The 16037-nt window shown below is 45.2% G+C and overlaps 1 protein-coding gene across 4 annotated transcripts in view; it reads right to left on the bottom strand.

Moving 5' to 3' along the window:
• CACNA1H (calcium voltage-gated channel subunit alpha1 H) overlaps positions 1-16037 on the bottom strand; it is a 478577-nt gene that overhangs the window by 35322 nt on the left and 427218 nt on the right. For all 4 annotated transcript variants that reach the window (XM_073361774.1, XM_073361777.1, XM_073361776.1 and 1 more), the window contains 2 exons: positions 3865-4016; positions 1071-1180 (listed from right to left, as the gene is read on the bottom strand). In XM_073361774.1, the coding sequence (XP_073217875.1) occupies positions 1071-1180; positions 3865-4016 (262 nt within the window). The remainder of the gene's footprint in view (positions 1-1070; positions 1181-3864; positions 4017-16037) is intronic.

Genomic DNA, 16037 nt, shown 5'->3' with positions numbered 1-16037 from the left:
TCATGGACAGAGTTGTTAGGATGGTGCCCTGTAACAGCGGAATTGTATTCTCCTATAGAAAGGACCGTGGGCAAGGCCAGCACCCCATCCCCTTTCAGATCCAGGATTGATGGGCCAGAACCTCAGCTGGTGTTAACTGGCAAAGCACCAGGTACTTCAACTGATTTACTCCAGCTCAGGATTTGGCCCAAAGTTTAGAGAGGAAAGTTGGAACCATACTATGCTACATTGTTCCTGATATCCCTACCTTCCTTAGAGATAGACCAATGTGCAACTTAAAAACTCATACTTGTTTTAGCTAAAAGAGATTAAGCTACTTTCCTAAGGAGTTTTCCTGATAAGTAGGCTTGCTCATGGCAGCCTAGAACCATGCATCAGCTGTCTGGATAAACGAGGGACACAAACTGTTCCCAGGACTAAATGGAACAGCATCTGACCCCTCTGTGTGAAGTGAAGCATGAAATAAGGCTCTTTGACATATCTGGCTCTTCAGCGGGTCTCCAAATCACAGCCCTTTGTCACATATGTTTGTATCCGGTCGAGTGAGCAGCAAAATGTGAAGTTATGCTTCTGGGTAGCTGTAGTCAGAGGACAACAGTGCTGAGGGTGCCTTCCTTTGCCCATTCCTGGTGGGTTTACTTAGCTAGCACCCTGCAGGCTGCCTATGGACTAGTCTAGATTGGATAGGACATCAGTTCTGCAGGAAACGGTGCCGTTACGTTGTTAAGAATAGTCTTTTCCAGGCATGTATTAAGGGTAGTGGCTTGACTGTCACCTCAAGGCCAAGCAAAACTAAGCACTGATAAATTCTTTGGTGGAGTCAGTGAAAGGGGCTAAGAACACACTTAAACCCTTTGTATTAATTTCCTATTCCCTTTACAAAGCGTGACCAGTGGTGTCAATCATCATTTTGTTAACTTCTTGACTCCTGTGAGACATCCCCGGGAGCTGTAGCTAGTCAGCACAGAGTTTCTTGTATCCAACTATGTTATTTTTACAGCAATGCTTCAGTTGCTTGGCTTCTGGTTTAGACCCTGGGCCAAACACAAAGGAGTTGAAAATAATCTCACCTGTCCTTAAAGAATCTTCGAAAACCAAATGCCACCAACTTCAGAACAGCTTCAAACACAAAAACGATGGTGAACACATAGTTGCAGTACTTCAGAGCTTCATCCAGGGTCTGAAAGGAAAGGCACTTGTTAGTTCTATACATGCTGCTTTACCTTCGTCCCACCACAAAGCACTTGGCAGGTAGGAGGATGGTAGAGGTAGAGACAAAAGAAAGGGCAAAGCACAATGGAGGGATAAAGCAGCTGAGGATTGGAAACTTAAAATCAGGTGCTCTGCATATGAATGAACAAGAGTTTAAAGGCCTGATTTGCAACTCACATCTGTATAACTCCAATAACTTCAGAAGAGTTACTATTGATTTGCCCCAGTGTGAGATCAGAATTAGGCCCTAAAAGAATCACTCTGATGTGGAAATTGAGAAGACAAGTTTCTATGCTGTTTAAAAATAGTTACATTTTAACTAAAGAAGGACCCTAGCCAAAACCATGCCTCCAGACCCCCCCAGTCTTTGGGAGTTTTCAAGATCCAGATCTGAACTGTATGGGTTGATCCGTCCTCTATTTTTAACGCAAAGTAGAATGAGCCTGTGGAATCATTGCTATGAAATATTATTGCATCAAATACCATAGCAAAACTTGAAAAAGAACTAGATGTTGATCTGAATAAGAACATCATCAGCAGTGATACTAGCTAGTCCAAAAATTACAATGGCTATTGATCAATCCTCAGACTTCAGGGCATAAACTGCTGAACACAGGAGGAAGAGGAGGAAATTCAACCCCTTTCCCACTTACTACAATTTTGTTATAAGGTGCATTATGAATATCTTACACTGTCTTCTGATATATCTAGAGTTGGCCATGATGAGAGACAGAATACTGGACTAAATGGATCATTGCTTTGTTCCGGTGTGGCTATTCCTAGGAATTCAGCTTAGTTTAATACATTCAGCAAAATAAATAATATTGGAGACAGATGAAATCTTGCCTTCTCAAAATGTGTTACATCTCCAGTGATCTCCATATTTGGTGTAATGTTCGCTCCCTCTATAAAGCCGCGTTCGGAAGTCAGGAATCCAGAGTGTTTATACTTTAAGATGATGACTGTTTCTAATGGATTTCATTGGAGTTGGAGGCCAAAAATAGCAAAAAAACACACTGCTCAAATCTTAAAATAGATGGCTCTGGAGTAAAAGAGCTTTTTCCCCCTGATTAGGGTTGTTTTCTGGTCAAATGTGGCCATAGGTTTCTTACAAATCAGAAAAATGAACAACAAAACCAGACACAATAGGAAACAAAAAGTCAATGGTAACACTAGAGAAAAGAAAATCTCATTTGCTTTGGTGACAGGGGAACCCAGAACTTCAGAGATGGCTTAATTTCAGGGCAAAATTCTCCTACTGACATCTGTGCGACTGCTCTCCCCTGATGCGTGGGATGGACTTCTGTTGGTTTTTGGAAATGTGATCTGAAAGTTGTACAGATGTAATAGAGCTGGCATTTCTGAATGCCTGTCTTGCTCTATTTTGATTCTAATTATATTCCCTAAAATAAAATAGACACCTTTGTTTTTTATAATGTGGCCATTTATTATTTAACTTAAGATCTCTCTTGGGTCCAGTTCTTGTATCATGTACACTGGTGTACACCCAGAAGAACTCCATTGATTTACACTCCTATAACACACATGTAAGTGAGATCGGATTCAGGAGAAATAAAACAAAGGCTGTTGTGTAAAGGAATTACAGAAGCAGAGGAGTACAGGTGGCATAAAACACACACACACTACCCTCTGGCTTGGTGTATCTTGGCTTAGCTTCCCAGAGAATCATTTGCAGGTGACATGGCAAACCTTACATTATTAAAAAGCAAACACAGATTCTGGAGAGCTGTGAGGGATAATACTATGTAATGTTCCTGTAATACAGATGGACAGGCCAAAAGATCTATATGTGACAAAGTCAGTCCTGACAAATGTAAGAGTGGTGAAGGGCAAATATATCAGCCCTAGAATGATGAAGGCCCTGTTCCCTAGGACACTGGTCCCCAAACTGTGGGGCATGCCCCCCTAGGAGGCCACAGAGGAATATTTGGGGAGGTGTGGGAGGACCCAGACCAGCACAACCCAGACCAAAAGCACAACATGTAAACAGAGCCGATTTACTCCAAATTCAGTGAGGAAAGAAGGCCACCCTGAGCACACCCATTGCATATTAACATCAGTTAATGGAATATTCTAAAACATTGACATATTTTACTCCACCTGGTAATGAAAATCTACATTGCAAATGTCAGTAGGACACTGCTAAAATCAGGAGACCAATTATTTGGGCAATTTTTCTTTCATCGCTCTCGAGGCCAAAGTCCATCTAATACTCTGTGGGCCTGATTCTGATCTCACACTGCTCTTATGCAAGTGTAACTCCATGGACCTCAAAGGCATTACTCCTGATTCACACCAGTTTACACGAGAGGAGACTCAAGCCCTTTGCTTCAAGAGGTGACTCTCTTCTGGCAGAACGGTACAGCTGGCCCTAATCAAAGGTGGAAATGTGGCTATAGCTGATGAATTCATTGTACCAAATACTTCTAACGTGAGGTCCTCAGAAGCATCTCAAAGAACAGGGAATGCTCTCATGTCAGCTTTCGCTTAGGGCCATATTCAGATACCCCTGACATCAATGGTCATACTCCATGCTATTCGGTGAACAGGATATGGTCCTTAATTGCTGTGACATCCCATCCAATTGCATTTAGCTTCAGCTGCACTCCAAGGAGGGCACGTGGTTCTTACCTTGGGCTGGTTATAGTGCTCCATTGACATAGTGATGACATTGACCCCAATGATGAAAGTAATGAAGAGGTCCAGATAGTGGCTGGTACAGAGGGTGTGGATATACCTCCGCGTCGGGGAATAGTCAGCATAGTAGGGTCTGCGCTGGGCTTCTGCAGAAAGAGACAAGCAAACGCAAGGCAATGACCATGTTTCCCTGCTGCCAGCGTGAGGCACGTTGGCAGGTATCACACAACATCCTTTCCTGACTGTTGTCTCTTACATAAAATTGGACGCTGGGTGGGCTCCTCCTAAGATCAGAGGCTTCCAAAAAGAGTTTTGAGCAGACGTAACGCACTGAGCCTCAGAGGGAATGAACAAAGGCCTTCCAACTAGTGACATTGGCCCTTTGGAGACTCAGTTCAGCTAAGCACCTAAAAGGATCAGATACCTTATCAGAACAATCCAGGTTTCTTGGGCCCACAGAACTGTCCTGGATAACATGGAAGGCCAGGTTCTCTCTTGCAAGACTTCACAGTACTTACCACTTCTAGTCAGACCAGAGACCAGCCTCCTCACTCATAGTATCTCAGGCACTTCCCCATCTGGTTGGAAGCAGGGGGTGCAAGAGGCAGGGTTGGAAACAGAAATTAAGGAAGGAAAAGTTTTCACACCCACAACAGGTTCAATTCCAGTTTGGGGCAAAGAGCCAGGGCAGTTCTTATTTTATCTGGACCAGGCTGAGCATCTCTACTTCTCACTCAGCTGGAGTCAGACAACTTGCAAGTCAATGGGAATGAGAATGGCAACCTGGACGCATCTTCTATGAGAAAGGGGATTTACCAGCTAGGCATGGCATATGAGGGAATGCAAGGGTGGATGAGGCAGCTGGGGAACACATATTGGTGGATGGTTATTAGCATAGGGGACCAGGTTAAGGGTAACTATCCAAAGGAGGTAGGGTGGAATGTTCTGTACCTATTGGCCCTACAATGACTTTGTTGTAAGTAGCTCAGATTTGCAAACGGAAAGCAGCCATGATTCAAAGACTGTGGCTTAGCACGTCAAATAGTGCAGACTGCCGGCTCTGTAACAGTGTTAGTTCCTTCTCTCTTTTGTATCTAGACAGGTGCTTGGAGGTGTGACATCTTCTGCTGTATGCCTCCAAGGGAGTGAAATTCACCCTGTGCAGGATGACACTCAAGTCCCACTGCCCAGGAGTGAAGGTCATCCAAAGGAAACATGCTGTAAGTGGAACGTGATTAGAACCTTCATTATAAGGTTATGCAGCTCAAGGTTCTTTTGAAATTTAAGAACCAGAGCAGGGGAGTAACCAGGAAAATAGCTGGACTGTGGCCACGTGAACTTAATATCTGTGCTTTCGGTCAAGAATTCTTTTAACTGAGAAACTTTTTGCACATAACCAGCCTTAGTACAAGCCACTGTAACTAGTATCTGGATACAACCCTGTGATTGGTTGTATTCTTACTGTGTGTGTAGTAATAGATTTTGACTGTGGTCTTTCCGATTGATTCTATTTCAAACTTAAGAAACATAAAAATACAAATAACTAAATCAGGGCCAAACCTAGAGACCTATTAGGCCATATATCCAAGCCAGAGCAGGATTGCTTCTGACAGTGGTTTTGTTGATGCTTTGCCCAATCTAGTTTTAAATGTCTCAAGAGTTGAAAGCGGGAGAGAGTTTATTTTAAAAGCAGGGAAATATGGAAAAACTACACTTAGAAGCCTCCAGGAGCTCATCTTCCCATCCTTGCTAATGTCTTCCAGCTGGAAGGGGCACTTGTAATATTACTTTTTGGTAATACAGATGATGCCAGATCAGAATGCAAAAACTGAAATAAATTGGTTCAAAGGAACTGGATCCACCCATATCCTTTAGCTACTATTCTTTCTTGGTGGTTAAATGTCGAATGGGGACACATTAAACATTTGTTTGGATCAAGGTCACCTAGACTTAATTTTAATGCCTGTGGAGGTGGAAAAACAACACAAAAGCAAACAATTATCTTTGTGTGTTCTGTTTTTGATGATGGGTATAAATCCGAAACATTATGTTGAACTGGAGTGATGGTCTTTGCTGTGAATAGCTGAGTCTGGCTAATCCTATGGTATGTCTATAAAAAGCACTATTTGAAATTAAAAAATATTTATTTAAATTTGTGCATGGAAACACATTGCACGTTCAGGCTTATCACATGTGGAAATCTGGAAATGCCTTCTTGGGGAATGTGCAAAATCAGCTTGCAGGAAGGGCTAAGGTTTACTCAAATTGGTCAAACTTTATATTAAAGGTACATTTATTGTTAATAAATGATTAATAACTCTTCCAAGCATGTGACAGACATGAATAGTATGTGCTATAGATGGTTATAAGTACATCAGTAAAAGGTACTACAGAAGATCATCTATTGACCTTTTGGACTATAACAATCTATAACAATTGATTAGCAATTTATTAAAAGAGCTGATTATCATTTATTAACCCTTTATCAACTATTTATATAATGCACCTTAATATAAAGTGTGAGTCCAGAGTTAAATACTCTGCCTGGAAATTGCTGGAGCACAGGCGTGCTTCTTACCCCACTATTGAAATAGACATTTCCTTATATACATTGTGAGCTATAGGTATAGTATATGGACCCTCTCTCTGATGTACAGTATGTATATATATGTTGTACAGCATGAAGCTACCATGTAGAGTATGTACAATATATGTCATATGCTCGGCAGATGTGTCGTACCGTTCTGCATTGTGGGTTGTGGGAAGATGACACGAAGGATTAGCTGGTTGCTTGGAAGCCTGGGAGATATTTAATATGAGGTGGGGAGAGGGACAGAAAAAGCTCTTGAAAACTCCTAATTTGCTGGAGTTTCCTAACTTCTTTAAGCCAATTAATGGATGGAAAAGAACTTTAACTTTGAGACACATACAAAGACAATCCAAGGGTAAAGTTTGATGACATTTGGAAACACATGCAGCAACATCATGCTCAGTGCAGTAACCCAGGCAATGTCCATTGGAGGAGATGCTACTCATGCACTGCTAAATGTGGCATGCAGGGATGTGCAGAAGGGACAACAGGCCAGATTCTGCTCTTGGTTATGCTGCTGTAAATCAGGAGTAACCCCACTGAAGTCAGTGGGGTTACAGCGGTGTGAAACCAACAAGAGAGAAAAATCAGTCCCATGTTTTTTGTTACATTTCTATTTCTTTTTGACCAACGATGAGGCTTGTATTTTGATGTAATGGTGCAGTAGGAACACTCCAAGAGTTCCTGAAAAGTCACCAATCACGTGGGCTCAAAGCTTTGCTGAATCACTGTCTATTCCAATTTCCTTTAGACATAGTATTTTTAAGTCGTCTGCACAAACAGTGACAGCTTGTCATTTGCATGCTTGGTTTCGGTCCAATCAAAGACATGCATTTGTGTGTATTACCAATACCCAAGGAGAATATGCCATCACAGTCTCCAGGCTTCCGTGCGTTTCATCTGAAGGTTCGCTGCACACACTTGCTGTACAGGCTGCTAAAGTTTGGAGACAGGGGAATCTACAGAAGAGCCTGGATGAGGAGAACACTGGATTGCTGGGGTGGGAAAATGTCAAGCTCTTCATTAATTACACCATCAGGCAGAATGCAAGCCTCCCTTGGTTTTTCCATAGAAATGGTTTCTCTAATGATATTGCGGCCAGCTGACTGTGACCAAACATCAAAAGCAGTCTCATTACCTCTATCAATTATTACTGAAGGTTTGACTTGGTGGAAACGCGGGAGGGAAGAGAGACACTATGAAAGGTATACAAGAGGTGAACCGTTCTCATTTCTCTCCTCCAGCTTCCTGATATTGACTAATAATTGTATGAATTAGAATCTCACCTTCCCTGGGGAATATTTAGCCTGCTCTGCTTGAGATTTTGCTGACATGAGAATTAATGAAGCACCACCTCCAGTTTAAAAGGCATTCAGGTTGGCATTACAAGTGCTACCTAAAAAGCTGCTCCATGAGTCTCCTCTGCATGAAACATTAGAAAGCCAAGTGGGTTTATGTGCATGCTTCCCATAGGCTGGTTTTATACCTGTATTAAGAAAGGTGCCTGGAAAAATAAGCAAAATGTTTTTAAGTCCCTAGGCAGACGTGAAACACACGGGTACACAGTGTACAAGTTTTAGTTAAAGCTCGGTCTACAGAATACGGAGCACACACACCACATGGATTAGAAAGAACGGACCTGATCCTGAATGTTGTTCAGCATCCCCAACGCCTCATCACCCTCAGGGAGAATTGTCTGCGATCAGCACGTTGAAGTGCAGGTCTTATTAGGGCACAGCTTTGGTGTCTGTTCAACAAACCAACCTCTTCCTTCTACATGCCACAAATGTCTAGATGTTAATTTGTCCAGGATCCCCAAGGGAATGGACATCAATTAAAGGTCAGCTGTGATTGTGTACACTCTGGCACTGAGAACCAGACTGTCCACAGCAGTAGCTGATCTTTCCATGGTTCACTGAACTAGCCACAGAATTAAAAACCAAACTCCAACTTTTCATCATTAGATCGAGGGCCATCCCAGTGCTGACGCCAACTGGTTTGGTTTTCAGTCCAGCTTGCTCTCTCCTTTCAGTATGCGATGTCTTAAGTACTTGTGTTTAGCCTTTGAAGGGGCAGAACATCACTCAGTTTTAACCTGGCATCAGATTGTATTTGACGGACCAAATGCCTCCCAGCTTCAAGTGCACTGGCTTTTCAGCCATTACAACAGGGTTGAAATTGGCCCAGTGTCCTGAACACAGAAGAGATCAAACTGATCCATTTGTTTTTAATCAAAGCTTTTAATCTGGGGAGGAGAGTTTCACTTTATGTCTTCGGGAAGCCTCATCAAAAGGTGAGGAGCTGCAGGATTATAAAATTACAGCACTTTTATTTATACAGTGGCTATATCTGATGGAGGCAGTGATCGTGTCAGGAGAAATATGTTAGCTTATCTTGAAGTTTTACCTTCACATTAACAATTACATTGTGGTACAACATAGTTCTGCTTTAAAAACAAAAAACCACCAAATTTTATTTTTAAAGCCTATTTATTCAATCTCCCTCCCTCTTTTTTCATTCCAGAGCAGTTAGCTGGCAAATATACAGCATGATTATATTTAACACTTAAGTAGTGCCTTTAGTCCATAGATCTCAAAGAACTTTATAAAGGGTGGCATCTGTTTCCCCACAATCACAGGCAGAGAAACAGAGGCACAGAGAAGGAAGTGACTAACCCAAGGTTATACAGCAACAGTGGCAGAGGTAAAGCTAGAATCCAGGTCTCCTGACCCCCAGTCCACCAGCGTCACTTGTATGCAAAGATACCTAAGAGCTCATTCACACTTAGTATTAGTTATATGACAGTGATGCCCAGCAGCCCAAGTCAGGATTGGGGCCACGTTGTGTTAGGCGCTGCACAAATACATAGGAAGACACTAATGTAACACAAGATGTAACACGGGCACAGAAATAACGGGGGAGAGAGCGGACAAGGGCAACAATGTCTGGCAGGCCAGCTGTGTGCAGGACTTGGTGGTCCTGAATTCTAAATCTCTTTCTCTCCTGCTTACAATAAACTCATTAAATATCAATCACTGCCTGCCTGGCACTCTCTCAGTCAATATCAGCCTCTCACAGCTGAGTATGCTGCATACAAACCATCACCGGCCAGTCCCTGCAGTCGCTGCTGCACCTCGGTCAGGCCCAGCGCCCATTGATCTCACTGGGAATGTTGCCTCCACAAGACCCACTAGCCCCGCTGCCAAGTCACGAGGTGCTTCTCGAGTGACACTGGTCACAGGAGGAAGTTTTTTGTTAAGGTGCTGGGGCAAGTGGGAGGAATGGCGCTCCCCTCCTGCCAGCCATTAACTCAACTCCCGCCCTGGCATGGGGGGCTGGGTAGGGAGCAGTGAAAGGGGAGGAGAGGGGCAATCCAGCTGTCTATCTCCCCCACAATCCCTGCAAGCAACCAGCTGCCCCAGCATCCTCCCACTCCCCCATGCACTCTAACACTAGGAAGGGTTGGGGAGGCTGCTGGATAGGGGTAGGATGCCCCACTAGGTGAAGGTGCGTTGTAGCTAGAGGGGGCGTGGTGCTTAGAGCCCCTGGCTCAGCTGGCTGGAGGGAAGGTATCATGACCTGCGTCCGCCCATCCCTGGCTCGGATCTGCTGTGGGAATAGCAAGGGGGGAGGCAAAGAGACTGTCTGCTGAATCTCCGCAGCCCAGCCTAGCTGAGGGAGATCCCAGCCGGGCTGCGTGCAACAGGGCGGCCCGGTGAGGAAGCGAGGCAGGCAGCAGGCCACCATTGCCGATGTTCAACGGGGACCAGGGAAGTGCTTGGTTGCTGGCATTTCACAGGCAGAGGGCCAGCTCCAAAAGGACTGGGGAGGAGTGCAGGGGATTAGATAGATAGAGAAGGCAGCAAGAGATTGATGGGGGCGCCTCATCACGAGGGGGAAGGGTAAGGGGTCTGGGGAGAAGAAAAGAGACCATCTTGCGTCCAAATCCCCACTGGCTTGGGGCGGAGGGGTGTTCGGCACAGGAACAAAGTGCTGGGCCTTGGGTTCACGCAACCCCTTCTGGGGTGTGGCAGTGTATGGGCAGGGTCTGTAGCAATGGTACACAGTCTCCAAACTATTGTAACCCTTGACAGATGTTGCACTCAGACAGTGTGGGGAGCTAGTCAATAATTATCTAACATTCACCCATAGAGCCAGCTCTGTCTGTGCCATAGGCAGGCTGTGAGCAAGCTGCCCCTCCCAGACTGCTAATTGTTTCCCAGACGCAGGCCAAAGCCTGCTGTGCTTACACCTTACATTTGTGTACACACACATCCCTATGTACATATACACAGGCACTTAAAGACACACAACATATGGGTTGCTCGACATACACAGACAGAGAACTAGACACAGACATAAGTCAGAAGCTAGTCAGACAGACAGACAGGTGGCCAGACTGTATTTTTGCCAGCTACAGCCTCCTTTTGCTGCCCACAGTATGTTACGTGTGTCACCCCTTGGCCTCCTGGGAAGAGGATACATCTCAATGCTTCTTATACTCTTCCTGTTTTTGCAGCCCCTGCAGCCCAGCTGTGCCCCAGGGGAAGCTGTGGCTGGCTGCTGAACCCTCTTGACTTGGTCTTGTGCTGCCTCGCCAGCATGGCTGGTTTTGCCGTACAACTTCCTTCCAACGCCAAGCCACCCGTTTTCTCCTTTCTGCCCCACCCTCCTGGTACAAAACGGCAACAGCACACAGCACTGTGCAGGCCAAGATGGTCACTGCGTCACCTCACAGGCACGGTACGTCACGTACACACACAGAAAGTCAACACGGCACCAGCCACACTTCACATCTTTCTGAGTCTGCCACATTTTGAGCCAAGCCCATAGTCTTCTAAATTAACCAAAGGAGCCAAAAATCCCACCCATGTTGTTTAGATCAGAGTTTAAATTTAAACAATAATTTAAAAAGTGACCGTTGTTTGATTTCACTTGGTTAAAAAACATTTCCCGAGCCAAAGCTTGCCATTCCGAACACGGTCAAGAAGGGATTCTCCAAGCACACGCACGAGAATGAGCAGATCTGAGGTAAGCTCTTGTAGGCCCTGCATGGGATGAAACACTTAGGCTCAACTTGCCTGCTACATCTGCCTTGATTCCCTTCCAGAGAGCTGTCTTCCTCACTGCGCACGCTTGATGGAAATGTTACACTCCACATCTGTGCAACGCCTGGGCTCTCAGTCTAGAAATACCTCCTAGGCTCTTTCCTTGCTGGCCTTTCCAGGCTTCTATATGAATTAAGATGAGGTGTGGAGTTCTCTGGGAAAGCAACTCAACAGCGTCCTTCACGTAGACAGGGACTGGCTCTGCTCGGCCTCAGAGCAGTGAGCCAGGGACAACCTGTTATCAACCTAACCCACCACCAGACACAGCAACCACCTATAATTAGGATAGTTCTCATTTGCCCATGCTGTAGTCCATTTTCTCTACAGACTACTGGTGAGTTCTGCTCTTTGCTTACAAGTTCCACCTGTTATGGTTTGGAGGCTTCTTCTGGACCAACTGTGTGAGCTGCCAAGGGCCACCCGGGAAATGCTGAGCAACCCAAACTCCCACTGGGAGTTGAGGGAGCTTCAGGACCTTGCAGGATCTCTGTTTCCAAGGGTAGGAATAAAGGAATTGATGTTTTGAAGCAGGAGGTGTGGAGAAAGTGAATAGGGAAGTGTTATTTACCCCTTCACATAACACAAGAACCAGGGGTCACCCAATGAAATTAACAGGCAGCAGCTTTACAACAAAGGGAAGTACTTCTTCACATAACACACAGTCAGTCTGTGGATCCAGATGTTGTGAAGGCCAAAAGTATAACCAGGTACAAAGGAAAAATTAGATAAATTCATGGAGATTAGGTCCATCAATATGGCTATTAGCCAAGATGGTTAAGCTTCTGACTTCCAGGGGGTGGATCACTTGATAATTGCCTTGTGCTGTTCATTCCCCATGAAGCATCTGGCATAGGCCTCAATAAGAAGACAGGACACTGGGTGAGATGGACCATTGGTCTGACCCAGGATGGCTGTTCTTATGTTCTAGTGAGTATCAATTGAGGGAGCCTCAAGTGAACTTTGGGAGCCACGGCCTGGTTCAGATGATTTGGCTTTGACTTCTAGGGGGTCCTAACGAATCCAGCCTGAGCCAATACTGACTGCAAGTTGCTGAGATCAGATGATTGTGTAGTGGGCCCTGTGAAATGAGTTTGGTGGGTCTCAAGCCAGTTCCTAATGGAGAATTGTGCCCCTCACAAAAAACCCAACCCCATTCTGGCATCTCAGCAGAGAGCTGAATGATTGGAATGGGCCTGGAGGCTAAACTTCCCTCTTACCCCCGAATGTGCTGTGTCTAGGTCAGGGTCGATGCATGCTGGTGGGAAAGTGTAGGTGAAACTTGTTTTGTTCTGTACTCCTACTGTGAGGCTTGGTCTGGCCATGAGTCCCTAGGGATTTCAGTCCAATACTTTTCGCCACGCAGTGCAGAGCTGCACATACTTAAAAGGGAAACTCAAAGTCCTTAATAATTCTTCAGCTGCTGTTGGGAAAGGGCCGAGTCTTCTCTGCATCTTGAAAGAGAGAGAGGCATCCAGCTGCACAAATTTAACATGGATTCTGTGGTTTCCCAAACTGCCGCCCATTCCACAGCCACATTTGTTTTCAAGCTCATGTCAGTTTGCATGAGGGACTGCCCCGCAGGAGGTAAGCTATGTGTGAGAACAGAGACATTACTAGCGAGGAAAATACACGGTCAGCCTTCCAAAAACTAACTGCAAACATAGGTGAACTGTCCGTCCTCCTCATGATTATGGAGCTAGCAGGAATTGAAGCTAAAACCCCCAAATCCAGAGGCCAGGCAGAGTTAGGAAACAGTGGGGTGATCACACCCCATATTACTTTGCTAGTACATTAACAATGACTTAGCAGAACCATACCCTCTGGAGCAAGGAGGTGATTCAACTTTCAGATTCATAGAGTCTAAGGCCAGAAGGGACCACCTAGTCTGACCTCCTGTATAGTACAGGCCACAGAACTTCCCCAAAATAATTCCGAGAGCATAAGAAGCTCTCTGCTGCCCATTGTGCCATAGAAGTTTCATGACATAGACTCTTCTCCAATGGGAACAGTGCTGAGACCAAACTCATTACACATCAGACCTTAATCTCAGAGTTTAAAGGTAGGTGGCCTTATCTCCAGAGTCTCTCAGCCTGCTAAAGATAATTATATAGCGTCTAGGAGGAGACAATTACAAAGGGAATATCTGCTTTTTCCTAACTTCTTCTTCCTTTAGCTGAAGTTTATCTTCCTGAACATCATACAGGGAGGTACATTTGATTATTTATGGATTTCTTTGGGAAACAGCTGGCTGTATTTGCACATGGACTGGCAATCCTACTGGGTGTGTTCTTGGACTCAAAGATTTCTTGCAGTAAATTGCAAAATACAGTGGGCTAAATCTGGAGTGGCACTGATTTCTTTGGGTGGTGCAGGTGACTTTCTGGGAGAGGAGCTGCACTGCAGGTGACTTCAATGGGAGTTGTACATATTTGTTAGCTCCCAGGACCTGGCCCCATAGCATGAGCAGCAACCTCTAAAACTCGGGAGTTTGGTGGCCTGATCTGAAAGCACATTGAAGGTAGTGGAAAGTCTCCCAGTGACCTCAGTGAGCTTTGGATGCTTAGCTGAGTTCTCCGAGCCTCCTGGGTTGGAAGTCTCATGGAAGCTGCCTGTCTCCCAACACTTTATCATCTACTTCACCTGTTGTGCTACAAATACTGCAAGAACAGCCTTCTGGGATCCCCAGGTTTCCGCTTCCAACCCCAGCTTGAACCTGGAAGCTCAGACGCATGAATAAGAAAGGTAAAGAAAAGCTGGATTGCTTTTGAACTTTTTCAGATCTCAGAAGAGGCGCAGTTGGCATTTGGGGCTGTAATAAAGGTTTGAGCTGGGCTGGATTTTATTTTAGCCACGCCACTTGACCCATGACTAGCTACAAATCCAAAGCATGCAGCCCTGGCTTTGGTTTCAGGTCAATCTGCCATTGATTAAGGCCCAGCACGAGTTCACTGTGGAGCTATTTCGCGCGGAAGCCTCCTGTGACAAATTACTAGAGAGACAATGGGGAAAGTGGAAATTATTGCTGGAGATGTAGGCAGACCGCCTTCTGGATCAAGTGCAGATCAGATTCAGGGATAGAAGGAGGAAACTATTTGGGGTTGAGGTTTCAATTAGCATAGCTGCCTGCTTGCCATGTCATTACAGCAGAGGCATGACTTTTTGATTTAACAGCAGCTCTCCCTGCTGAAAATGGATGCCTATTGCTCTGTGTTTTAGGAGATTGCTAGCAGTTTGTCATTAAGAGGCACTCAGCCATTGCAGGAGGTTATGTGAGGCAGCAGAATGATAAGGGTACAATCCACGTGACAAAGTGCTAGTGAGCCTGGTGGAGTTGAAAGCACCTTGCCTCTTAGATCCGTCTGTGCTCCACTAAGAAATTGCAGCTTGGAGCCTATCCCTCCACTCACGTCTGACAAATTTCAACCAGCTCAAAACGAGTCTTCTTGAGTCTGCCAGTGTGGCTGGGAATCGTGTGTGACAGGTTCTTGGGGACATTTCTAGTGCTTCCTGCAGCTGGGACTACCCAAACAACTCCCTGCTATTTCCTACTCGCAGCTGGAACCGGGCAGGGACAGTGAAAGTGAAAAATTATGACAGGAAAAATGAGCTGAAACTTTTGGGATCTTTCAAGAAGATTCAGTTCTAGAAATGGGCAAAGACTCAGGCAGGTTCTGATGTTCTCTGGTCTGGTTTGGCCATCCCTAAAAGAAATCCATGGTCAGAACTTGTCAAAGCTATGTAGGTCCCTAATGACTCTCCAGTGGCCACTGTTTCCATCCAACATGGTTAGAAGGCCTGTCCACACCTACATCATTGCTCTGTGCTAAAGGTCTCTTGCAATAGGTGGCTAGGCAAGCATCCTGTCTAATGGACTTCATTCAAGAAGACTTGTCTCAGCTTCCCTGCACTGGGGCTCCGTTCCTCTCCCCATGCCTGTTTTGCTCATGCCCTCATGCAGCATGTGCGTGGCATGCGGGGCCATGCACTGAGATCCTAAAAAGCATTGCAACTATTTGATCTAAGGAAAAAAAAAATCAAACCACCACCATCGTAATTTAAAAATGCAGGCGACACTTTAAGCCCCAGGGCACTGGGATGCCTTTGTGAGTTGTCTTCGCACACGTGGCAAACATCGCTCATGTTTACTCAGTAAATCCCTCTCTCGCCCAATGGCCTTCTTCACGCTTCCTGAAGATAATGTAAGAATCATGTCTTGAGGGGCTCACTAATAATTCAGATAGGACTCTGCTTTCCAGGCTTGCCGGCCTTTACTCTGCCTACCATCTACATAAACGGGCAACATTTGTCGAGCTCATAGAGGACACTTCTAGGGAATGTGTAGCCCTGAGACTTAAGGCGTCGCCAAAGTAGTAAATAAACAACGTGGCCTTTTTAGTCCCATGTCAACCAAACCAAAGGAAAATGAAAGTCTTGCTTTGGAAGCAGGCAGGGCTCAGAAAGATTTTGGT

The sequence above is a fragment of the Lepidochelys kempii genome, chromosome 10, assembly GCF_965140265.1.
Source record: "Lepidochelys kempii isolate rLepKem1 chromosome 10, rLepKem1.hap2, whole genome shotgun sequence".
In the NCBI taxonomy this organism is placed as follows: Eukaryota; Metazoa; Chordata; order Testudines; family Cheloniidae; genus Lepidochelys; species Lepidochelys kempii.
This window is presented reverse-complemented; position numbering and strand designations above follow the sequence as displayed.